Below are 25,118 nucleotides of genomic sequence, written 5' to 3'. Positions count from 1 at the left end.
GCTTGATTTACCAGCTGAGCTTAACTAAACGTAATCACCTGCCTGCGCCGTGAAAACGGATAGTTAATGGCTTTGCGCCGTTGGATTTACTGTTACTGTTGGTTGGAGCATCAAACCTCGGTCACTTGCACGTGGGCCCAGGCGGCCATCACGGCTCGCTCCTCGGTCCTCCCACTGAATGAAGCACCGACCCCTCGGGCACGGGGGAGCCAGCGAGCCCCCAGAAGAAAAAAAAACGCATTCCGCTTCCACACAATCGGCTGCGGGGCGGGGAGGCGGAGGCGCCGCCAGCCGCCGTGACTGGAGGGAGGCGGCGGCTACGGAGGGTCTCGAGGTCCGGAGGGGGGAGCTAGTGCTGCGGTGCTAAAACAGGAGCGGCGGGCTCGCGCTGTTCTGTCCCTCGATGGCGGCCAGCGGCGAGAGCGGAGGGGATCCGGCGGCGGCGCGCCGGCGGTGGGATCTCACCAATAAGGGGCCCGACAGCACGTAATGCCACTGCCTTTAGCTGCATTCTGGTCGTTTCCCTTTGTTTCGGAGGATTTGGGGTGGGTAGCGGTGTCCTCTCGCCAGCAATGCTGGCGCTGGAGCTCATCTTCTACCTGATTGTTAGATCTGGTTGAGGTATCCTCGATTTACGAGATTTTTTGTGATTTTGGGTGATTTTTTACTTAGTCTAGGCTGGCAAGTTAGGGTTTGGTTGTTAGACATAGCTTGACCTTGCAGATGTGCAGCTTGAGGGGAACGAGATGGGCAAGTGTTTCCTTATCGCATTGCATCCCTCATCGCTGTTGTTACGGTCTTGCGGACAGTAGCTTCTGCTTGCCCCAAGCAATGCGCTCTTCAAGAGGCCCAACGAGTGCTTCTTCAGCAATTTATGTCATTGTGCGCAACTGCTGGGGGTTTACATGTAGGGAATTATTGATATGGGCTTCTTTTTGAAGAGGCAAATTTGAACCTGCTGTGTCCCATCTTGTTGAACATGCTGAAGCATTCTATGGTGCTTTGAAATTTCTTATGGACGTGTTTCTAAACCTGCAGGAACAGCATTGAATATTTGATGTCGCACTTCTTAGACATCTGATTTGAGGTTCTAATGTTCCTGGCAATTGATATATTTTATCTGTGGCTTCCTGCTAGATTTTTTTGGGTTATGACTGATTTGTTTCCCTTGTTACATTTCCTATGATCTCTTAATGTTCGTACAGAGTTGACATCTTCTGATATTTGTGGCCCAATTCTTGGACACCCGTTAGGAATCTCGTGGACTATTCGGATGCAGCACATGGTTGTTATTACCTGCATTAGGCACATAAGTAAATAAGTGTGTTAAAGTGAGTTTCAGTAAAAAAGTACGAAACAAAATCAATGTTTACTTGTCCTGGTGCTATGCTGTTTAAAACTTTAAATGCGTTCAGTTTGGATAACTGTTTTTGTTACCAAGTCTGTAGTCACATACATCAAAGACCGCCAAATATTTCAACTGTGGATCTGTCATTGTATTTATAGCTGAGTATAGGTGTGTCGGTAATCTTCTGCCAGAATACTCTAGAAGATTGAGGCCCTTCAGTTACCTGATAACATGATCGCAGTATTTCTGATGTAGGTGACATGTTATTTGTTGTGAATAGTTCATAATATGTTTCTTTTGTCCTTGATGGTGGCGTGAGCCAGTGACATCAATTGTACTATGTACCGTATAATTATTCTTCTCTTCTATTTGAGTTCACATGTGACTCCAGTTGTTGACCTATATGTCTATTTGTTCTATATTAATTTCTTTTTCTGCAGTCCAATTGTGAAAGGGACTCTGGAAATTTCTACAGACGAAGAATCAGATGGTGTTGTTTTATGCCATCCAAATGGTAAAAGTAATACTGATGGATGTGATGAAGCCACTAGTGGCAATCACGATGATGATATCCCGGAAGACCAAGTAACTAGTTCTGTTAAGGACTCTGACGTGGAAGGTGACACACAGGAAGACAAGTGTGTAAATCAAGATTCACTGAAGTTGATTGATCAAGAGAAGTCTGCTCCCCCCAAGTCCCCAGTGAAGTCTGCAAGTTCTGGATCGGAGAGGCCTAAACGTGTTGTTCCCCAACCATTCTCCCTTTCTTCTCAAAGAAGGTCTTCTGGAGGAAATGGTGTTGTGATCAGTCCACCCATCAATAAGGAAAAATCTGGTGACAAAAATAGCATCTCTCCAGCAAGCATGACAAAGAAGGTATGGTCCTGGCCATCTGCATGTTTCTCATTAAATGCTGACACTAAAAAACTCGACCACGGGAGGAGACTCCACCCGGGCTTTGTTCTAAGAAGGTGCCGTGCTTCGAACCCGGGTTGGAACGGAAGTTTCAGTGACTTCCGGAGTTCAACGCTCTAACCAGTCCACCGCGAGAAGCTAGGCACTGCTACATTATTTACCTCTTGCTTTGAGGCTGTTATTACCTAGCAAGTTTTTGTTTTGGTCATATTACCTGTTGCGCAATTATTATAAACTGCTATTTCTTACTGGTTAATATCATATGTATTATATCTTATGCATTGAAATTTGAAGCTATTTGATCAGACAAGGGTCTTTCGACCACATGGGAGTATCTTAAATTTGTTGTACAAAACTGAATCCATATCATCTCTAAATTAATTGGGGGACATATCTCATTTCTTCACTTTGTCCGAAAATATTCTTCAGAAAACTTTTTAGAAAAGGAGGTTATACTAACAGAATTACTCTGGCTATTTATTTCAGAGTACGCCAATGGCACCTAGGAAGACTTTGCAGCCTGAGCAGGCATTTCACCCTCAGGAAGAAGACGCGTGTTCTGTGACTTCTTCGTATCCTTTTTCTATCTACTTAGATGTGTTGAGCTTCTTTTCCTTTTTCTTGTGATGTTCCATAGCTATGCACTAACATTTAAGTTTATGAAAATGACCTACTAACTTTTCACACCTAGTTACATATGTATGGACTAATAATACATTTGAATCTTCATGTTCAAAGATAATCAGAAAATCACATACTGGATTTCATAATTGAGCATTGAATTATCTAATTTTCCCATTGAATATGTAATGATGAACACTGAATCTTCTGTGAACTTGAAAGCATGGTCCTCATGGTTGTTTTCCATGTCTTCTAAATTGAAAACATTTTGCTATGCACACGGCAAAGATGATGCATTCATTCTCAGTTAATTGTTTGAATGTGGAAACAAAATTTGTTCTCAGCTAATTGTTTGAATTTGGAAACAAATGAATTTACAACACAAGCATTCTGGAATTGCATGCGACTTTCCTGAGCTGCATAAAGAACTACAACGTCAACAAGAGCTGGTAGAACTAAGACAACTGTCCCTGTTCCCCCTTCATTTGTGTGTGCTAACCGAGCTGACAAGAGGAGGGAGGTGTGTATACAATTTCTCGTGTTATTTCCAGATTTGTTTTTTTAATGAATTATTGATATTCACGATGCTGTTAATTATCCAGTTCTACACAAAACTAGAGGAGAAACACAAGGCTTTGGAAGCAGAGAAGGATGAGGCTGAGGCTAGGAAAAAGGTAATAACTTACTTCTTAAACCTGATCTGTCTCTTGGGTGTTGGAAGCAACCAATCGTAGGTCAGGTGACTTGAGTTTTGTAATGATTGTTTTTATGATCTATATGGTAATGCTGTTTTGAAAAAAGCTATAATGGGCCCTATTCAAATAGGGTTATTTCTGAGTACACTCAAAGAGAGTTTTTTGTTACATTTTCTTTATAACAAATTTGCAAAATTCATCGAAGATTCTCACTGACCACACATAGTCCTGCCTTCTGTTTTAGTTACAGGCTAGTCTTATTTCTTCCTTTCCCTAGTTCTTTTTTCAGTTTTTCTCTGTATTCAACTGAGGTTTGAGATGTCAATGCCTTTTGCACATACAAGAAATGGGAACATGGGATATATTAAATTTCACATATATAATTAATAGTTTAATGACAATATAAACAGTTATAGTCTCCTATTTACTTTTGTAAACACTTTATGCACTTTCAATCTGACATCACATATAGTTTTTAAAATATTGTTGTGGCCATCTAATCAATGACGGGTCATTTAATTATGGTTGGTTGAATGCCATCTACTATCTTAGGGCTATCATAGGCATCTAGTCAATGTTTTGCTAAGTTAGATATTGTTTTTCTATGGCATTGACCATCATATACTGTTTCGTTCAACTAATTGTCTAACTGCCAAGAGTTATATTGACTGTATGCATCTGTGCTTTTCCTTTAGTAAGTGCATGTTCTAGTTTCCCTTTTAAATGTTGTCTAGTTTTGTGGAAAGTACTATCACTGTCTTTTATCTATCCTTAACTAATCATATTGGTTATTTTTTTTGTAGGAAGAGCAAGAAGCTGCGTTAAAGCAACTAAGGAAGTCATTGGTCATTAGAGCAAAACCCATGCCAAGCTTCTATCAAGAAGGCCCCCCACCAAAGGCTGAACTTAAGAAGGTAATTTCAATGCTGTATTTCAATTAAAACATTTTAGCTCTGACTCTGTGATTGTTACCCTATTTGTTGTATGCCACATATTGCTTAGGGTATGGTAACATACTAACATTCCAAGAGGGAAATGTGCATATACTGATAAATAGGGCATACTTTGTGCCCTTATTTTTATTGCTCCTAACACCATCTAATCATCCAATAATAACATGAGTATAATTAGCTTGAGCAAGTAGTATTTCAGAACTATTTTTGTGCGAAAAATTGAAATGCATGATTGTTGCTTGTAGCATGAATATATTGTGTGAACTGTTAGTATACATAGCTACCTTTTCCCCTTATTTAATAGTTCTATCTGTGAATTTGAGTTTTGCCTTCTATTCTGTCAAGGTGCCTCCTACTCGTGCCAAATCACCAAAGTTTACAAGTTCAAGGAGAAAGAGTTGCAGTGATACAGCACAGACACCAGAGGGTAAAAACACTATAGCATCATCTGCGCGGTCACATCGTCACAGTATCGGAAGTTCTAAGGACGCTAATAGAGTACAATGCTCACCGAAGAATGGTGTGGCAACTAAAACCAGAGCTGTCAAACCTGAGCTGAAGGCCCTTTGAAGAGCGTGGAGCAGCCAAGCGATGCGATTGTCTCTGTAGAAACCTAATTACCTAACTCTTAGCCATTTCCATTTTCCATGACATTTTGCTCTTATTTTACACCCTAAATCGCCACCAAAAGAAGGCTGTATGGCCAAGTGCATGCGCTGCTGGACCTTATCCATTCTCTTTCATTCGCCTTGTACTTGTAAGAACTCTGTTGCTGGGACCATGTGATGTTCCATGTTGTAAATTACTCGAGGGTCTTTGTAAGGAGTCTCACTCGATATATTGGTCCTTGAAGCCCTTGAACTAGTCTAGTAATTTGTGGGCTGAAAGCTGTTGGAGTGGCATTGTTCATGTGTCCCCAGGTTTGGAAACCCTGTGGACTTTTGTGGTGCCTGCAGATCCTGAAGTTCCGTGCCTCCATTTTGTGAGGTGTGCTTCAGTTGAAATGCAGTTTGCCCCAACAGTTGCCCAATATTCCTGTTGTTTCCTGGCATCGAGTGATGGCCAGTTTCACCTTGAAATTCAGGGAGAGGACGGTGAATTTTCAGACTGAAATTCAGGCTGGATAGTCGATGGTGCCTGCAACTAACGCCTCATTTCGAGGCCAACTAATATGAGTAATTATGCCCAGATATTATCAAAGGTGTAGTGTGTGATGACATGGGCCCACGTTACAGTGTCAGAGTCAAGGTTTAAACTTCGTGACCCAGAGCCAGAAAATGAAATAAATAAAAGAATAGGCTGACAGAGTGTGATAGAATATTTGAATTGAAAAATTGAGAAAGTCACCTCTACAACGTTTAATTTGAAAAATCGAGAAAAAGGAGAAAAGATCAGCATTCGCTTGCCTCTTCTTTATTTATTCTGTGTCTAACCTTCTGTACTATCACAGCCTGTTATGACGAATTCCAAGAGGTACCCGACTTTAATTTCTCCAATTGATATCTTCTTCCATGTCCTTTAATTTATTTATTTATGCAAGTAAAATCTTTGTTTTTCGGTTTTATTTATTGGTTCCATGGCCAGTTGTGCTCTGGGGACACGGAATGGGGGAGATCTGAGCAAGCTGTTCCTTTCCTCATTCTTGTCTCCCATCCTAAGAAGCCAAGAACGCTGATGATCACCTCAGAAATGTGATGAAGGTATGTTAGATGAGCCGTTTGATCTTCAGTTTCTTGAATCCTTGATACGAGTTGGGTTTCTTGAGTTAATTCGGTTTTCTTGATCCGACTCTGCACTGGGAAAGTAGGATTGGAAGTTTCGGTTGTGTGAACTGGTTCTTCATTCGAGTTCTTGGTTTTTTGTGGCTGATCCAGTGCAAGCTGAATTTTCTGCGTTCTTGCAGTCTTCGTGTGCAGTGGGTCATAAGTTGCCTCTAATAGTCTAATTTCATTCAAGGTTGTAGGCTACTAGGCTGTCGAAGTTTTTTTGTTAAATAAAAAAAATATGTTACTGTATAATCTTGGATTTTATTTTAGGAGCCCCTCTAGCATGGATGGAATCACAAGTTCTATTCGTTAAACCTTCTACCCTGATTCTCCCCTAGACATGGAAATTTAAGTTGGCATGTTCGAGATGAATCTAACTGCGGGGTTTTTTTGGTAGTGCTGGGGTTGCCACTTGACTTATGTTTCAGAGTTTAGGCTATCGTTTTGCCTCTAACCACCTAAAAAAGGTATCTTTTGCAGTACCTATCCAAAATATCATCATCCCAGGAAAGATACAAACTATTTATCCAGTGACAAGTTTCCAGCCGAAATCAATGGGTTCAAGACCAAGTACCGGTAAACCTTGGAGATATCAGCATCTCTCTGCTCTATTATCTTCAGCAGTCCTAGAATGGGTTTTGATGCTTCTGCTGCTGCTTGAGGGGCTACTCTCCTATCTGGTGACGACATTTGCACACCTTTGCAAGCTGCAACCGCCATGCCCAATGTGCACAAGGTTGGATCATATCTTGGGCAAGGCAAAGAAGGGCTTTTACTGCAACCTTGTGTGTAGTTCTCACAAGGCAGAAGCATCATCATGGGCATTTTGCCACATCCACCAAAAGCTTGTTGATGTCCACAGTATGTGTGAGGCCTGCCTTCTTTCATTTGCTACTGACAAGAAATCAAACCTTGAGACATACCGATCCTTGGTAGGAAAACTTGGTGTCGGTATTGACAATGCACGTTGCAGAGACAACTTCACTTCGGGAAATGAGGCAACTGAAGCACCAGTCCTGAAGGAAACTCTATGCTCATGCTGCTCGAGGCCATTGGAAGTGAAGTCTCATCCTTTTGTCGTTCTTCAGAGTAAAGCTAGTGGCATTGGCATCGAGGGGATCTGCAGAGTTGTTTCAAGAGATCATCAGAGTATCGATGAGATCAATTATGTCGCGTACAGTGAGCTGAAGACCTCTGACACTGAATCAGAGGCCTGGCAGCCTGGTGGTAATGTTGGAAATTTACTAAAGGATGACTATGTTAATTTGAAGGAAGGTTTTGCAATGGGCCATCATCAACTAACAGAGATTGCATATGACATGCCTCCATATGACAGCTCACAGGAGAAAAATCCTGAGCAGTCTGAGCTGACACTAGTCCAGAATGGTGGTTCTGACAGTATGCCTATTGAAAAGTCAGAAGAGTTGCACAACATCCTAGATGATGGAAATGGAAAGGCAAGCCTCCAATCAACTGATCTTACCATCAAAGATGAGCAGCAAATTACTAAACATCCCGGCACAAAAGGTTTAATTATCAAATTTATCCTTAAACATGTTAAAGTATCTTTCCACCCTTATGATCCTTTCCTTCATATATTGACAATGCTATCTCTTTTTCATTAGATAAATTGGAAGATGATGCTTGGCACAATGCTCTTAGTTCTACTGAGGAGTTAACAGTAGACACTAAATCAGCTGAAACAGACACCATAACCGATGAAAAGAAAGCTGAATTTACTCACACAGCAAGAAGGAAGGATTCTTTTAGAGTTCATGAAGATTTGAAGTCACTGTTGTCACAGCTTTCTACTGCTTCACAGGCACCTGACTTCGATAGTCCTACTGTCCAGAACCAGCATGAACAAGCCATACTTCACAATATCACTAGGGCACTCTCCCTTGATAGGAATTATTCAGGTATCTCTGAGAGCACAGTGCATGAAGCTGAAGGAGAGTGCACAATTGATCAACTGAAGCAACAAATCGAATTAGACCGCAAGTCAATAAACCGTCTTTGGAAGGAGCTGGAGGAAGAAAGAAACGCTTCAGTTGTTGCAGCGAACCAAACAATGGCCATGATCACTAGACTACAGGAAGAGAAGGCAGCAATGCAGATGGAAGCCTTGCAGTACCAGAGGATGATGGAAGAGCAAAGCGAGTACGACCGCGAGGACCTTCAGAAGATGGCTCAAACAGTTCAAACACTCCAATCAGAGATCGAAGGCTACAAGATAAAACTTAAGGATCAGTTGCTCGTCGACGAAATACGCGACCACATGCGCCTTTCATGTCCGAAAGAATATGGTACTAGCATCTCCAGAGTCAAATCACTCTCGGGTTTTGAGGACGAGAAGACGTACATCTCAAAGCGCTTGAGAAATCTGAGACAGAAGCTTCATGACTTCTCAAACAGTAGCAAGCTTGTTCCATTTCCCAAGCTCAGTGATGACAAAGAAGGTTCAGTTGATGACAGAAACAACGAGGATGTGTGTGAAGATGACGACGAAGACGACAACAGAGACGATTCAGAATTCAACAAGCATCTAGGAAGAAATGGGGACAGATTCAGGGACTTGAAACACGGCAGAGGACATGATCCAAAGGGGCAGTACCATGCCATGGTCAGTGAGAATGACTTGGCTTCTTTCGAAGACCAGATATCTGAAGTCAGTGGGAGGCTGATGGCGCTGGAAGCGGACCGGAGCTTCCTGGAGCATAGCGTGAACTCGCTAAGAAACGGCGAGGCAGGCGAGGAGCTGATCCGCGACATCGCCAGCAGCCTCAGGGAGCTCCGGAAGATGGGGATCACTTGGAAGGAGTACGATTAGCTGAAGATGGCGGTCACTGCTGTAGCAGAGGTAATGGGATGTTTCAGTCAGCCCATTGACTGAACTGAAAACGTCTGAATACTACTGAGTCTCTGATCCAGCTTTCTTTTTTTTGTTGTTACAAGTTATTTATCCTCAGCTTGACTGAATTATCTGACGGTTGTCAATTTTGCAGGGTGTAAATAATGATGAGCTGATTGTAGTGGAGCATGTGCCTGCGGTTGCTGTCATTTGGTTGTGGTTGTGGGTATGCAAGTGCGCCGAGCATTTCGCGTGAAGTCATGTGCATTGCATTGCAGAGTTTTGGTGCCTGCGTGTGACCGGTGTATATGCACTTTTGAGAGCTTTCTTTCTTTCTTTCTTCCCTGAAGATGATGTATAGGGCTTTGTTTTCAAAAAAAAAATCCAGAACATTTTTTGTTTATTTTTATTTCTTTTTTTTGAAAGGATTTGGTTTCTTTTCCCTGGGAGAGCTTTTGGGTTGCTCCCTGTCCTGGCCAACCAAACGTGTCTGACGCGAAAATTCTGACGCGAGTCGACCCATATTTTGATGCAAGAATGTTGCCACTTCACAGTTTACGCTGGCTCTTTCCGGACACGTTCAGAAATCAGAATGCAAGAAAAGAAAACAATTTCAAAACATCCTGCCTTCTCCGGCCTCCCCTTCACCGCCGCCCAGTTTCCTCACTGTCGACCACCCAGACATGAGACATCCCATCAGCCAGCCAGATACCGGATCACGCGCACCGCGCCGGCGTGGCGTGTTCCGGCGCCGACGATGGTGGTTGCCGTAACCTTCTCGCCTCGCCGCCGCCCCATTTCCGCCAATCGGACCGGCGCCCGTGCGCGCGGGGTGCGCGTGGGTGCGCCGGTCCACGTGCGTGTTCGCCTGTTCGGTGTTCCAGCGCCGACGATGGCTTGAGCAGTTGAGCTGCTGGTGCTCTCGATACAACACGCGCGCACGGCGCAGCAGACAAGAGCCGAAAGGGTTCGCGTGTTAGGCCCGACCCATGATCCGCGCACCCCTCCTTCCCTGCGCCAAGGCGTCAAGGCGAGCTCTGACTCTGAGCTGCAGCCACGTCCCTGGGCTCCGAGGGGGCCAGGTTCGCGGGGCTCGGCAGCAAGTGCTCCCTGCTTTCCAAAGTGCTGGCCGCCGTCCTCCGCTTACACGCTTCCAGCTCCTCGTCTAGCAGTCAAGCACGCGCCCAACGAAGAGAGAGAGAGAGAGAGAGCTGTCATGTTGAGTTGTTGACACGTCGAGAAAAGTAAAAAAAAAAAGAGGAATTAGAATGCATCGGCCTCCTTGTTGCTTCCTGGACTGAAGAATCTGAATTGCCGGGTGCATGCATGCAGACTGCAAGTCTGAATCTGAGGAATAACGCGCGTTCCAATTCCAGACCCAACGCCGGTTTTTTTTCTCTCTCTTTCTCGCCTGGACGACAAGCATTCCAAGGTCAGATCCAATGCAGCAATGCTAGACGTCTCCCCCTCTCATCATCTCCCCCATTTCTCCACGCAGTCCCATCTAGCCGTGCCCGTGCGCGTGTATTTATACGCACGCATCGATCCACGCTGCAACACACACAGCTCGCATGCACGCACTGACACAACAGCTAGCAGCGTACCTAATAAGCTATCAAAGGCACGGTGCTTCCGATTCTGATCGTCGTCCATGATGGTGAGGTCGACAGCGCTTGCAGCGGCTGTTCTTGTCCTTGCCGTCGCCGCCTCCGGCGGTGTCCCTGGCGCGGCGGCGCGGCCGGCGGCGAGCCAGGGCGGCGGCTCCGTCGTCGCGGTGGAGTTCACGGGCACCACCAACTCCTCAGCGCAGCCGTCCAACTGCACCTACGGGAACAACGTCTGTGAGGAACCGACTAAGTTAAACCCATTTAATCGGGTCATCATCCATTTATCCATCCAATTAAAGGAGAATAACCCCGGTAGTTCTTGAGATGCGTCCTGAACATGCCTAGGATGACACACCTCACTAAGCACAACTTGAAAACACAATTACATACAAGTATATCCATACATAGAAGTCTCTTACATAAATAGATTCAAGTGACTACATTACAAGTTCAGAGTTTTACAGCGAAAATATTTAATTATGTCTCTACGGATACAACCCAGAAGAGAACACTATATGGAGATAGTGCTCTACTTCAACCACTGGCCTTCAGCTCTCATCCGCTCCACCGTCCACGGGGTAGAAGTACCCAAAGACGAGCTCCTGCCGAGGCTCACCTGCATCAACTTAACGGCAGCACCGTGAGTACCAAGGGTACTCCGCAGGGCTTATCCAACAAGGGTCTAAAACCCGACTCTCAAGGAGGATGCATTTGGCTAGTAGCAAGGAAACTGGCAAGGTAATTAATTTTGCATAAAAGCATTTGATAAAGTTATGATAAGCAAAAGACTTCTATCTTATTAGCAATACACCAATCAAATTGCATAAAGTAAAGATGATCATCATGTGAGTAAGTCCAATCTTCCATGAACTTCAGTCGGTAACTCTACACCCAAGGTCAAAGTACAAGAACTTGCTCCTTAACCATGGAGCCCGGCTATCGCAACAGATGAAAAACCCTGCAGGGGGTACAACTTTTCCCACACGAGGCGCAAGCCCAACGCCCATACCCTTGGCCTAGGATAAGGGTTGAATCATGCCCTCAACCTTTCGCATAACCACACTCGACTATGAACGAACGATCGGAATGGTTAGATGCACCACACGACGGCCGATCACACCTCAACCAACCCCGCACCGAATCCGGTCAAGGCAAAGTGTGACTTATGGTAATTGACTTATCATTCCCATAATTTGGTATGTGGTCTGTACGCATAAGTGCTCAAGTATCAAAGCGATGGGGTCACGGTCCTTAATCAACCCAAGCAAACACTAAGCCAAGTGAGCTCCATCTCACTTGACCCTACCATTCATGCTCAAGTCCGCATCATATTACAAGTGGTTCAACTTTTAAGAATTAAGCAAGCAACCTATTGCTCGCGGGTGGTGGTGACCTTGCCACCTCCCGACTTCTACCGGAACTAAGCATGAATAAGCAATTAAATCGGGACGCCTACACAAGCATACTCACCTAAAAGGATTTATTCTAAATCAGGGAAGGTAATGCATAAGATAGGAGCTAAGCAAACATTTATACCATAGACTTATACACAAATAAGACTCAAATATTTTAATTGATCCAAAACAGGGTAAAACGATGCTTGGGTGCCTGCCTTGGTTCACCAAAGAAGTGTCGTCGACGACGGACTCCGGCTCGGTCTCAACCTCCACTTGAGTTGGCGCTTCGGTCTCTACACGAGTGCAATGATACTTGATAAATAAATATGCCATGAATGAGTTGCAAAAGACATGAGATGACACATTAATTATTCAGATAATTAATTTAATTGTCTTGGGGTAAAACATAATTTTAATTGATTCTTGATATCATAATGAAGCTAACAAAATTTATTTCATATTATTCTGAGCTATATGTAATTTTATATGAATTATACAAGATGAGACATGCAAATGCATCAAAACAGAAAAGCTGATTGGGCTGTTACTGCACAGTGGTACAGTAACCGTGGACCGTCCGCCCTTAAGGCCCAGACCGTCCGCCGGTGAAATTCGAGACGGGTTCCAGAAAAGGTTTGGTTCTGTGTAATTGTCAAAAAATGTACTGCGAACCGTCCGGTACTGTACCGCGGACCGTCCGCCGTACAAAGGCAGATTGGGTTCCAGAAACACACCGTTTCTGAGTGGGATTTGGAAATGAACTGCGGACCATCCGTGGGTGAAGGGCGGACCGTCCGCCGTTCAACGGACTGGAAAACAACTTTCTGCGATGTTTTTGGTGGTTTCGATGTGCAAGTGGCGGACCGTCCGCCGGGTTCGAGCGGACTGTCTGCAAGAACTCAGAGACGCACCGGCGAGGCCGCCGGTGACAAGTTCGGCCACGGCTTTGGTCGGGGTTTATTCCTAAAGGCTTCTAGGAGTGTCTAGCACTCATTCCAAGGGATGGATTTGATGAGAATCGATATTTGGAAGCTCTAGACCAATAATGGTGAAGAAATCCAAAATAAAACCCTAGAGAAGAGAGGATGATTCGGAAAGGAAGAGAGCTCACCGGCGATGGCTAGGGCTCCGGTGAGGTGCCACAAGTTGGAGTAAAGTGGCCTTGGGGAAGCTTGAGCTCGGGCTTGACCTTATTCTTGAAGTAGAGGAAGAAGAACTTGAGGAAACTTCGATCCCAGGGAAGAAGATGATGGCTAGGTGGTGGAGCTCGGCGACGGCGACCTCCGGCGAAGCTCCGGCGAGGGTGGAGGCTCCAAATGGGAAAGGAGCTATGGGGGCTCCCCCATGGCGCCTAGGAGAGAAGAGGGGTCGGGTTGGGGAAGAAATGGATAAGGAGAGAGAAGAGAGGAGGCTCTGTTCGGGATAAAGATGAGTTGGACGAGCAGAGGCGGACCGTCCGCCCATAACTCGCGGACAGTCCGCGAGAGCGGGCTGTTACAACGTCGGCGGCGTGTGCCCTCCGACTCCTGCCGGTGCCGGGCGCTAGCAGGAACCTAGTACAACAAATCAAATCTTCCTCATGCTTCCGTTAGGCTCGGGAGAAAAAGGAGCAAGGGCGCTAGATGAAGGGTTTAATTAATTTATATATCCCTATGTGTTCCTCTCTCCTTTATTTAGGATCCAAAACTCAAATTTTCATCCACCATTTCGTACAAATCACAGCAAACGTTTACGGCTGAGTTATTGTATCGTTGTCATCTGGTTTATATAGTTCCCTCGTCTAAAAGAATTCCGTTTTATTTGAATAAACAAGAACTAGTCTATCAACCCGTGCTCACGCACGGGTTAGTTAGAGATATCTAATAATTATCTATCTCATGCTCTCTTTAATCAATTAAATATTCTAATCTAGTACTGCAAAGATACATATTTATCATTATATAATTATAATAAATGTGATAGATTTAGTTACTAATTTTTTCTCACTTTGCATCACACCTCCATATATGTTTGATATGTGTTTAATTGAACACTATGTTTGAGCTATGTAAACAATATGAAAATTGGTATTCTTATCTCTTCTCTTGTACATGAATATATGGTGACAAACACCTTATGGTTAGTATATATATTTATATAAATACTAACATAAATAATATTTTAATAATGATAGGAATAGTAATTTAGAATTTTATATTGATGCGCTTTATGATTTTATTATAATAACATAATTTTGTTTGGGATTTGGGGTTGATTTTATTTTTTATTATGTTATCATTGGATAATATATATTAAAATTTACGGGGGTTATTTGATATTATTTTATAATGATATAAGTGGGTAATTTACATGAATATTAGGGGGTTACTTTAGATTATTCTTTTATAGTGGCATAGGTGTGTAATTTATATACATGTTTAGGGGGTTACTTTAATCTATTTTCATAATGGCAAAGTTGGGTAATTTATTAAAAAAATAACAGATCCAATGGCTATTATGATTAGAGTTGTAGAATTGATGGCTGGATGTTTCTGATTTTTGTGAGAATTTGTAGGATTTTTCTATTTTTTAGACTGTCCACCTAGGATCCTAGGTGGCTTCACCTGGAGACTTCAAAAGGAGCCTCCAATTAGTAATAGTAAGATATATATGAAAATTTAGGAGGGTTATTTGATATTATTTTATAATGGCATAAGTGTGTAATTTATATGAATATTAGGGATTACTTTAGATTATTCTTTTATAGTGGCAGAGGTGGGTAATTTAGATACATGTTTAGGGGGTTACTTTAATCTATTTTCATAATGGCAAAGTTGGGTAATTTATTAAAAAAAGATAACAGATCCAATTGCTATTATGATTAGAGTTGTCGAATTGATGGCTTGGATGTTTCTGATTTTTGTGAGAATTTGTAGGATTTCTCTATTTTTTTAGACTGTCCACCTAGGATTCTAGGTGGCTTCACCTGAAGGCTTCAAAAGGAGCCTCCAATTAATAATAGTAAGATTCAAACTTATATGACTGACTGTTCCAAATTCCAAAGTTAGAAGTCTTGGGTCCATTGGCGTGGCCCAGCCCAAAATTTTTTGGGTTTTGTTTAGTTCGCGAATTTTTTTGGATTTTGGTACTGCAACCCAAATCACCAACTGTGTGCCTGTGGACTCTCCGGATCGCTGGGAGGACGAGAGTTTCCACTTGGAAGAGCTCTGGATGAAGGCCGGCGCCATGAATGCCAGCTTGAGCTGTTAAAGGACGGCCTCTGCCTCCTGCTGCCTAAAACGCGCCACAAAAGGGGTGTCCATGTCCCGCCTGATTACATCTGCAGCTTTGAAGCCTTTGATATGTTGAGCAAGAGCTGCCTGTGCTTCGGACACGTTCGCAACTACTGTGTCATTTAGAGGTGTGCCCCTTAGGGTATCCATTATCCCTCTCTTTAGTTTAAAAATTTATGCTAGTTTCACAAAATAAGCTCCTACTTTGATTCAAAACTAGTACAAATTTTTGAACTAAAGAAGGGTGGCGGATACTCTCAGGGGCGCCTATTTGCACCCCTAATGTCATTAGCTCTGTTATCTTGCCTTCCGATTTCTTCGGGGATCGCTGTCCTGCTCTACGCGGCCAACACTCAGAGGATTGCCATCCATACTTACTGATTTTGTTACAGTTAATCCACCTAGCATATGCAGATATCCATTGTGCTGTTCGGGCTTCCAAGTGCCAAGTTTGGTTATGACGGCCGGTTTAGTACTTGATGATGCATGAGTGTTTGTGTGATCTGGTTCTGTCACTAATGCAGTCTGTGCAGGGAGCCCGAGTATACTGGCAGTCTGGCAATATGGCTTAATGACCCAGCTGATAAAATGATCTGGTTCGCGTAGTACTAGGCTACTAGCCCACTACCACCACTGAATTCCTGCAGATTTTTAGCCGAACACAGTGTTCAGTTTTTTAAAAAAGTATTCTGCTCTTTGCTTGGTAAATGAGCGCTCTGGTTTTTGCTAAGTTGTAGTGGCTTCTCCTTTTAGTGGCGGGCACTCCAATCATCCTAGGCTCAGACCAAGAAACTCACACTAGCGTTAAGCCCATCCCATTGTTTTTTCCTATCTGGAAGCAACAGGAGGGGTTTCCCCTTGTTGCCTGTTTTTCACGTAAACACATCAAGAACCAAGAGTTTTTCCTCACAAAATATCTCCGCATATCCCTGTTGAGTCCCTGATTTATTTATGTTCTTGTTAAGTCGTTGATTTTATTAGGAGTTCATTGAGTTTTCACAGTTTTTATTGGATTTGTCTGTGTCTATGGTGATCGTGTTTTTTTTTTGAAAATTAGGGCAGGAGCACTGCCGGATCATGTTAGAAGAAGAAGGCCGAGTCTTACATAACTGTGATTACATAAAAACTTTAAAACCTCCGCACGCATGAAAGGCAAATGCATAGCTAACTAAGATACATCACAAACATCAGGGGCACCACACGCCCTAAAACGCAGGTTGACCTCCTCTTTGACGAAGTGCAGCACCGTTGAGGGTTCAGCTTCCTTCCCTTCAAAAACTCTCATGTTTCTCTCCTTCCATAAGTTCCATGTCGTGTACATGAGCACGATTGCTTTTGTTCTTTTTTGTGCTCTTGGTAGGTTCTGCAGTGAGTGAAGCCACCAAACCTCGAGGCTTATGTCCGTAGCTGGCTTGGAAACCAGATCATGCGTCCAGGCTTGGACGAGCTCCCAAACTCTCTGCGCAAATGGGCAATGCAGGCATAAGTGTAGCGCTGACTCCGGAGCTGTTTGACACAAGGGACACGCAGGGTTGCAAGGCCAATTCCGAGCTTGCAACAAGTCTGCTGTGAGGATTTTTTCTTGCAGTAGCAACCATGTGAAGAAACGATGCTTGGGCTCTGCATGCGCTGACCAGATCCAGTTGGGCCTCAAGGTGCAAAAGGAGCCTCTAAACTGTACTTCATACGCCGATTTCGCTGTATAGTGCCCGTCCGCCGTGAACTTCCAAGCAATCTGATCCTCGGCATCACTAAAATGCACATCCTGCACCAAGTCCCATAGCCTGACGAACTCAGCCATTTCCTCAACTGTTGACATCCGCCATAAGCCACGCGTCCAGCTGTGATTCTCTAACTGGTCTCTGACTTTCAATTTCTTGCGCCAAGCTAGCTTGTATAGGAGTGGTGCAATATCTCGTGGTGCTCTGCCTTCAATCCAGCTTGATTCCCAGAAGTGAGCCTTGTTGCCGTTTCCAATTTGCACCGTGGTGCAGGCCCTAAAGAGCTGTCGGTCAACTTCACTGACCGGTGTGGCACCACCAACCCAAGGTCTGTCCATGTCGACCCATTCAAACCAGAGCCAGCGTAACCTTAGAGCCCTACTGAAAAGCTCCAAGTCTAACACTCCAAGCCCTCCAAGCTTCTTCGGTCTTTTCACCTTAGCCCACTGAACCAGACAGTGACCGCCATTTGCATAAGCCGAGCCTTTCCAGAGGAAGCTGCGCCTTACTTTATCAATTTGTTTAATCGCCCACTTTTGCAGAGGGAATGCCGTGAGAAAATACACTGGAATTGAGGAAAGAACTGAGTTCACCAAGGTAAGACGACCTGCCCTATTCAGGAACTTCCCCTTCCACGATGGAAGCCGAGCTGCCACTTTATCAATCAGAGGCTGAACATCCACTCTCCTTAACTGTCTTGTGTGCAGCGGTAGCCCAAGATATGTACAGGGGAAAGCCTTGATCGGACACCTGAACTCCTCCATTGCGGCATCTATGTCAATGCTGTCACAACTGATTGGATAAACCGCGCTCTTGGAAGTATTAGTCAACAGACCAGAAACCCGCCCAAAAGTGGTCAGAACTTCCAGCACCTTTGCCACTTCTTCCTTCTTCGGTCGCAAGAAAATCGCTGCATCATCCGCGTACAAACTGAGCCGGAGTCTTGCTGACCGGGTTGGTATCTGCTCAAGTTCGCCATCCACTGTGGCTAGGTGCAACAGATGTTGCAATGGCTCCATCGCAATGATGAAGAGCATTGGCGATAAAGGGTCGCCCTGTCGTAGACCAGTGTAATGTCTGAACCACCTGCCCCTCGAACCATTGAGAAAAACTGAGGTTGTTGCAGTAGCTAGTAGCGTTGTGACCCAACTGCGCCATTTCGGACCAAACCCCAGAACCTGCAGTACCTCCATTAGATAATCCCATCTGACACTGTCGAAAGCTTTTGCGATGTCGAGCTTAAGGAACAGTGAGGGAATTTTTGCATGATGCAACTCTTTGATCAGATTTTGAGTGTAGAGGAAGTTGTCGTGAATGCTCCTCTTTTTAATGAACGCACTTTGCGCTCTAGACACTAACACGCTCAGAAATGGCGCGAGCCGGTTTGCTAACAATTTAGACACCAGCTTTGCAATGCTATGTGACAAGCTGATGGGCCTGTAATCCCCGATCGACCTGGCCTCCATCTTTTGTGGGATCAAGACGATGTGCGCTGAGTTCAGTTGCTTGAAGTGCTGGTCGTGCTGGTTATAGAAAAAATTGATTGCTGCCATGAGGTCATGCTTGATCGTTGTCCAGCTTGCCTTGAAAAAAGCTCCAATGTATCCATCAGGCCCTGGTGCTTTGTCGGAGGCAATGTCCTTCACCACTGAGAGAACCTTTTCTTCTGTAAATTCTTCCTCCAGGACACTCAAATCATGGCTCTACATGCCAAGCGCCCCCCAATCCAGAGTGAATTGTCGTTGCTCAGGAGTGCCAAACTGTTTGCTGAAGTGTTGGAAGATGATTTCTTCCTTCTCCTTGTGCCCAAACACCGCCTCGGAGTCAGTGTGCAGCTGTTGAATAAAATTTTTCCTCTTTCTCCCGTTGATCCGCATGAAGAACATCCTAGAGTTAGCATTTTCAGCTTTTATTGCCGTCAGCCTTGACTGTTGTTTTGCTCTGATTTTCTCAACAGCTGAAAGCCCCAAAAACCCATGCCTTTAAGTCTCTTTTTAGCTGAATCTCTTGTTCAGTGAGTTGCCTGAAGTCCTGTACAACATCAAGTATTCCAATAAGTTGTTTCGCTGTACAAAGTAGTAACTTGACATGGCCAATCTTGGAGTGAGCCCAATTCCTCAGCGCCTTTCCTGTTCTTTGTAGTTTTGTGTGCAGTCTCAGGAACGGGTTAACCACAGTGAGTTCTTTCCCCCATGCTGTTTGAACCACCTCACTATATCCAGCTACTTTTGGCCAGAAAACCTCAAATCTGAAACCCGAGTACTTGGCTATCTCTCTTCTGCCCACTAAGAGAAGTGGACAATGGTCTGAAACCGAGGAAGATAGCGCGCAATCTACCACATATATATTATCACATCTAGAAATTAAACAAAGAAGAAAGAACTAACCATCAATGATCATAGCACTCGCAATTTCACGCACAGGCCCAGAACTAGGCCAGGCAAAATTCTTGATCGAGATGAAAATCATGGATTGCGTTCTCAGAATAGTTTCAGTTCAGTCAAGAACATTAAGTGTGCGATCGCTCCGTTGAGCACAAATTAAACATGAACAATTTCAATTCAATAATGACACTAATCCAATCCCCATGTGAATCTGCTGATATCGAGTATCGACGGCCTCAAACTTCCATAAAACAAGTTAGATATTTACTCATTGAGTGCCATACCATAGTTTCCATTTCCCCCCCTTATGTCGTTTTACAATGTCAGTGACTTCTGTCGACAGTATAGTTGCCTTGTTGAGACATCATCAAAAGATCCAAGAATTAGGCAACCCTTTAGTACAGAATACAGATCGTCATTGTCGTGGTGTGGCAAACCACAGCCGGGTGGCGGAAGGCACCCGCCTAAGCCCAGAGGGTGAGTACTCGGGGGTTAGCTAGTGACTAGTTCAATCTCGCTCAAGAACACGACGAACACCCAGGGTTTAGAGTGGTTCGGGCCGCCGGAGCGTAATACCCTACGTCCACTGTGTGTTGTATTTCCTTGCCTCGCGAGAGCCCGCGAGAGCTTGGGTCAGCCTCAGTGTGTGTCCCTGTACAGCGAGCGCCTCCCTTTTATATCTCAAGGGGACGCGTACATGGCCGTTGGGTCCCCGACAGGTGGGCCCAACTGGTGCGGTATAGAATAATGTACTATTCATACATTACGGCGTCGCAGGCGGAGGAGATCTTTCTTCTGGATTCCCTTGCCTGCTCCTGGAGTCCCCCGTTCAGCGTGTCCAGGCGCTGTCTTGTCGAAACGGCGCCAGACGTAGGTAGCGGCGCCACCTGCCACGTAGCTGAACGGGCTGCGTAGCTTGCGGCGTAGGCGGCATGATGGAAAATCGCCGTGCCGTCGTATCCAATTAATGCAGCAGACGGGCTCTGCGCGGGTGAGGCGCAGGCGGCTGCACTGTGTACCTTGGTAATACGCGGTGCATAGTGAGGCCTGACAAAGGCTGCCCGCGTGCCGCGGTGGCAGAGCACGCCTCAACCACCAGCATTGAATGCGATGGGAGGGCAAGTCTTCCAGTGGAAGGCTCGCGCTTGAGCCCGCGCCCGCGCCTCCGGGACACGTGGCGGCTCCGGACCCCCCGGCGGTATGTTGGTTCTACTGCACGGGAGGTCCGGATGGGTGCGGGAGGTCCCGGACCCTTATGGGGGGTCCGAGGCCACGGCTGGAAGCTCGGAGCTTCCCTTCTCCAGGGACACGTGGCGTCTCCGGACCTATCCCAAGCGGGGAACGGGTCCGGGGCCGTTAGCCTGGCTAAGTAAGAGCCTGACCCGTGGGGCCTGGCTGCCCTTGTCCTTTGGGAGTAGTTACGGTTAACTACGTAGGCCCCTCCTTGCTGCAGTAAGAGTGTGTATCCTTGCTACAGGGTACCGACAGTGGCCCCCGGGCCCACCTCGGGGGAGGTACGAACCCGCGGGTGGGGCCACTACTGCGATTTGGTTCTGCATAGCTTGAAGCTTCTTACTGCAGGGGTCTTGACCGGTTTTGACGATCTATCGGGTTGTTTGCTGCCTCATCGCATCGCGACGGCTTACTGACTTATGGACCCCACATACAGTGGTTCACCTAGTCACGCGCGACGCTCAACATTGTTGCGGCCGGAGTAAACGAGATATTTACTACCGGCGCAGTTCCCGAAAAGCTTGGCCACGCCAGCGCTTAATACGCGCACGTCAGCTCAGCTTCCGCCTCGCTCCGCGCGCGGGCGACGGTTCGGATCCCGCATTTCACACCTTTGTCTGTTACCCGCCCCCCTGACAAGTGGACCTGGGCCCCCATGTCATGGACTGGGCAGTTAACACCAGGTGCAGGCGTCGCTTGGTTTCCGGCGACGGTTCCGGGGCGCGCTGGTTGAGTCAGGCTTTATAACGGGGTGAACCGCATACCGCGGCTAATTTCCTGCATTTGCCTTCTTCCTTCCACCTTTGCGCCCCTTTGCCTTCGAGCTTCCTTGCCCCTTGCTCCCCCGCACAGATTTCTCCCCACCTCCACAGAGAAATGGCATCCCTTGCTCATCTCCATCGTTTCCAGTCCGAGGAGGAGCTGAGCACGGTGTGCCGCTTGCTTGGATGGAGTGCCCAGGAGACTGCTTGTGGGATTCAAGCAGGCTCGGTTCCCCTTGACAACCTCCGCGCCGGGGAGTTTGTGCTATTCACCTCGCACATTTCCACCGGCGTGGGGCTGCCGATCTCTTCATTCCTGCTGTTGCTGCTGGAAGACTTCGGTCTCTAACTTCAGCACCTGACGCCCCACTCCCTCCTCCTGACGTCCATCTTCGTGCATTTGTGCGAGATGTTCGTGGGAGTGCGGCCCTGCATCATCCTCTTCCGCTACTTCTTCATACTGGTGAAGTCTGGGAGGGCGAAGGACGAGGTGGGGGCGTATTATTTCCAGACAAGGAGCGACCCGCCGACGCCTTACATTCCCGGCCTCACCGGCGGGAAGTGGGAGGTGTGGCGCAAGGATTGGGTGATCGCCACCACCGAAGCCAACGAGCGCCTCGCCTTGCCAACCGAGGGACCCGCCACCGACCGAGCATCCTGGAGGGCCAAGCCGTCCCTGCAGCCGGAATTCGACTCCGTGCTGGGCAAGATCATGTCGCTGGTGGAGAGCGGCCTCACCTCGTGGCACGTGCTTGGAGATTTCCTGAAGCGCCGGATCGCCCCCCTGAAGCAGCGGCCGCGCCCTGCTTGGAGCTTCACCGGCCTCAATGACTGTAGCAGGACCCACCACGGAGAGGGGAGCGACCTGACCCAGGAAGCATTGGAGGTCCTGGTGTGAGCGGTGACGGGGGACGCCTTCATCCCGGAGAACCTGATCCTTCCCCAGGGTGTTGTCCCCCTCTGCGAGGACTCTGCGAGGGTGGCGGTGCTGGCTACCCTGCCAACTCTTGACGACGGGAGGCTGGCCCCACGCCAGACAGGAGGCGACCCGAACCGTGGCCTCCGGATCCCTGGCGCGTCCGGGGATCAAGCTACGCCGAGCAACGTGGGGGCCGGGCCCACTACGAAGGGCAAGTAGGCCGTGGCCAGTAGCGCCGCCACAGTTGGTCCCAGCCAGGTACAGAGCAGCTCCGGTGCGTCGTTGGGGGATGCGAGCCGGCGCAGGTTGCAGCGGGGCGACGGGACCCTAGTTGGGGAGCCCGCCGCGAAGCGCCAGAGGACCGCTGAGGGCGCGGGCTAGGGCAGCTCCCGGCCCACCGGCCCTCGCGGGTCCTCCGGGGCGACCGCGCCGCCACCGTCACCGCCGAGAGACAGCTCCTTCCGGCAGCAGCGGCGGCGGCAGCCGCGGGAGCAGCAGTAGCAGCAACAGTAGGAGCAGCAGCAACAACAGCAGGAGCCACAGCAGGAGCAGCAGCAGGACCAGTCCCGGGTTGCGCCTCCGTCGCCACCACGGGAACAGCGGCAGCAACAGAAGCAGTCGTCGGGCCTCCGTGGTCGCTGGATACCCGGCGATCCTGGGTTAGTGCCATCCTGCTTATTCCGCTTGTTCTGGGTGCTCTTGTTCTTTACTGAAGGCTTCTCCTCTTTGTTGCCAGGGCTCCTCGCCCCAGCAGTTCTTCCGCCATCGCCGGCTCGTCGACTGGTGCCCAGGCGACCAAGGCCTTGGCGGCGACAGCAGGAGCGATGGCGGGCGCGGGAACCTCAGGTGCAGCGACCTCTGCTAGCCCAAAGGTGCCCGATGCGGCGGTGACGGCCGCGCCAACATCAGGCTCAGCAGCACCCGACTCTGCGGCGGACGCAACGGCGGACGCGGCGATGGAGGAGGCGGCGGTGCTGGGCGCCGCCGCACCCGACGCAGCGGCGGCGGAGGCGCCGGTGCTGGGCGCAGTCGCACCCGACGCAGCGGCGGCGGAGGCGCCGGTGCTGGGCGCAGCCGCACCCGACGCAGCGGCGGCGGAGGCGCCGGTGCTGGGCGCAGCCGCACCCGACGCAGCGGCGACGGAGGCGCCGGTGCTGGGCGCAGCTGCACCCGACGCAGGGGCAGCGTGCGCGACGGCGACAAGCGCTGCAGCGGCGAGCACGACGGCCACTGAGGCCCCGACGCCTGTACCGGAAGTTCCCACCTCCAGCTCCAATCCTGTAGCAGATGAGGAGTTGGAGGTGGTCTTTGGCAGGCAGCTCCTGCAGGGTCCCATGGAGGAGGAAGCGACTCCGCTTCCCCGAGTACTGGTCCAGGTCCGGGAGTCAATAATGGAGGCAACCCCTCCTCCGTCGAGGCGGCCTTCCGGCGGGAGTGGGCTGCCATGGAGAGCGAACGCCAGCGCCTCTCCGACTGGCACACCCGCCTGGAGGCGCAGACGAAAGCTGAAGCCTCCCATGCTGCGGAAGCTCGGTCCAAACTCAAGGCCGACCAGGAGGCCTACCGGGTCAACCTTCGGAAGGTGTTTGACCGGGAGTTCGCAGTATCGAACCGGGAGAAAACCATGGCGCAGCGGGAGGAGACCTTTGCCCTGGAGGTTGTCAGCTTCGCGGCTCAGCGGTCCGAACTCGAGACTCGCCTCGCGGCCCAGCAGTCCGAGCTGGAGGCTCGCAGCCAGGGTCTCGAGGTCCGGAGGAAGGAGCTCGACAATCTCTCTGCGACTCTGCAGGGATGGCGCGAGCAACTGCAGGAGAAAGCTAGCAAGCTGGTTGTTGCCGAGGTGGAGCTGGAGGAGGACCGGAAGTCCCTCGATAGGCGGGAGTCCCACGCCGCCAACACAGAGAAGCAACTTGGGCGCCAGTGGGACTCCCTCAAGAAGCAGAAGGAGTGGGCGGAGAAGAGGAAGGCCGAGCTCGAGGAGAGGTCCCGCGAGATGGAGGTGGCCAAGGCGGCTCTGGACACCCGGGTGCAGGAGGCAGTCCAGGAGGCGGTCCGGAAGCTCCAGGAGGACCAACGCGCGGGGGCCCAGTGAATTGCTGACTGGGCATCCGAAGCAAGCTTACCACTGGTGCCGCTTGGACTGAGCCCAATCCAAGTGGCGGAGCCGCCAGCATCGATAGCTGATGCCCTCCTAGTGCTGAACTCCGCCTCAGATAGGCTCCGGCGTCTGGAGCCGGTCCTTGCTGGCTATCTTGAAGCCGAGGGCCGCGAGCTGATCCGGATGGTGGCGGAGCACATCCTGACCTGCCTCCGGAGCCACGACCCAGCCATCTCACTGACGCCCGTGGTTGACGGTCCTGTAGCGGAGACGGAGGCCGCCGCTCGGGACAGCGTGCGGGAGGTCGTCGACTTCATCGCCGCCTACTTCAAGCGGGGGCCTGCAGAGCCTTGAGCTGGGCATTGTTCCTTTGTATCTTTTGCATTATGTAACAAACATTGTACTAGTTGAAATTTTGGAATAGAAGAAAACTTCAACTTAGCTTTTTGTCAATTGCTGGTTTGCGGTATACAGCACCCCGGCGTCCTGGCCCCCTGGCGGATAGGTGCAGGTGTCTGGACCTATCTGTCACTCGAGCCGTAGAAGACACTTCGGACCCCGGTATGAGGTTGGGCAA

At 48.2% G+C, this 25,118-nt stretch overlaps 1 protein-coding gene and 1 pseudogene across 2 annotated transcripts; both read left to right on the top strand.

The window, feature by feature from the left end:
• The first annotated feature begins 144 nt into the window (after positions 1-144).
• Positions 145-5,419, top strand: LOC120649445 (annotated as a pseudogene). Its single transcript, XR_005665256.1, has 7 exons — positions 145-486; positions 1,789-2,224; positions 2,750-2,835; positions 3,311-3,404; positions 3,487-3,558; positions 4,383-4,493; positions 4,878-5,419. The product of XR_005665256.1 is annotated as a protein WVD2-like 1 (transcript).
• A 690-nt stretch (positions 5,420-6,109) lies between these two features.
• LOC120649444 (probable myosin-binding protein 6) lies at positions 6,110-9,629 on the top strand. Its single transcript, XM_039926235.1, has 4 exons — positions 6,110-6,232; positions 6,766-7,825; positions 7,924-9,158; positions 9,304-9,629. Exons 1-3 carry the CDS (start codon positions 6,227-6,229, stop codon positions 9,126-9,128), a joined length of 2,271 nt encoding a protein of 756 aa, XP_039782169.1. The 5' UTR covers positions 6,110-6,226; the 3' UTR covers positions 9,129-9,158; positions 9,304-9,629.
• The last annotated feature ends 15,489 nt before the right edge of the window (positions 9,630-25,118 follow it).

The sequence above is a fragment of the Panicum virgatum genome, chromosome 9K, assembly GCF_016808335.1.
Source record: "Panicum virgatum strain AP13 chromosome 9K, P.virgatum_v5, whole genome shotgun sequence".
In the NCBI taxonomy this organism is placed as follows: domain Eukaryota; kingdom Viridiplantae; phylum Streptophyta; class Magnoliopsida; order Poales; family Poaceae; genus Panicum; species Panicum virgatum.
This window is presented reverse-complemented; position numbering and strand designations above follow the sequence as displayed.

What these genes read in the sequence shown, in the direction of transcription:
- LOC120649444 (XM_039926235.1), top strand. An exon ending in TAAACATCCCGGCACAAAAG is followed by an intron (nt 7,826 to 7,923) that starts GTTTAATTATCA and finishes CTTTTTCATTAG; the next exon opens with ATAAATTGGAAGATGATGCT.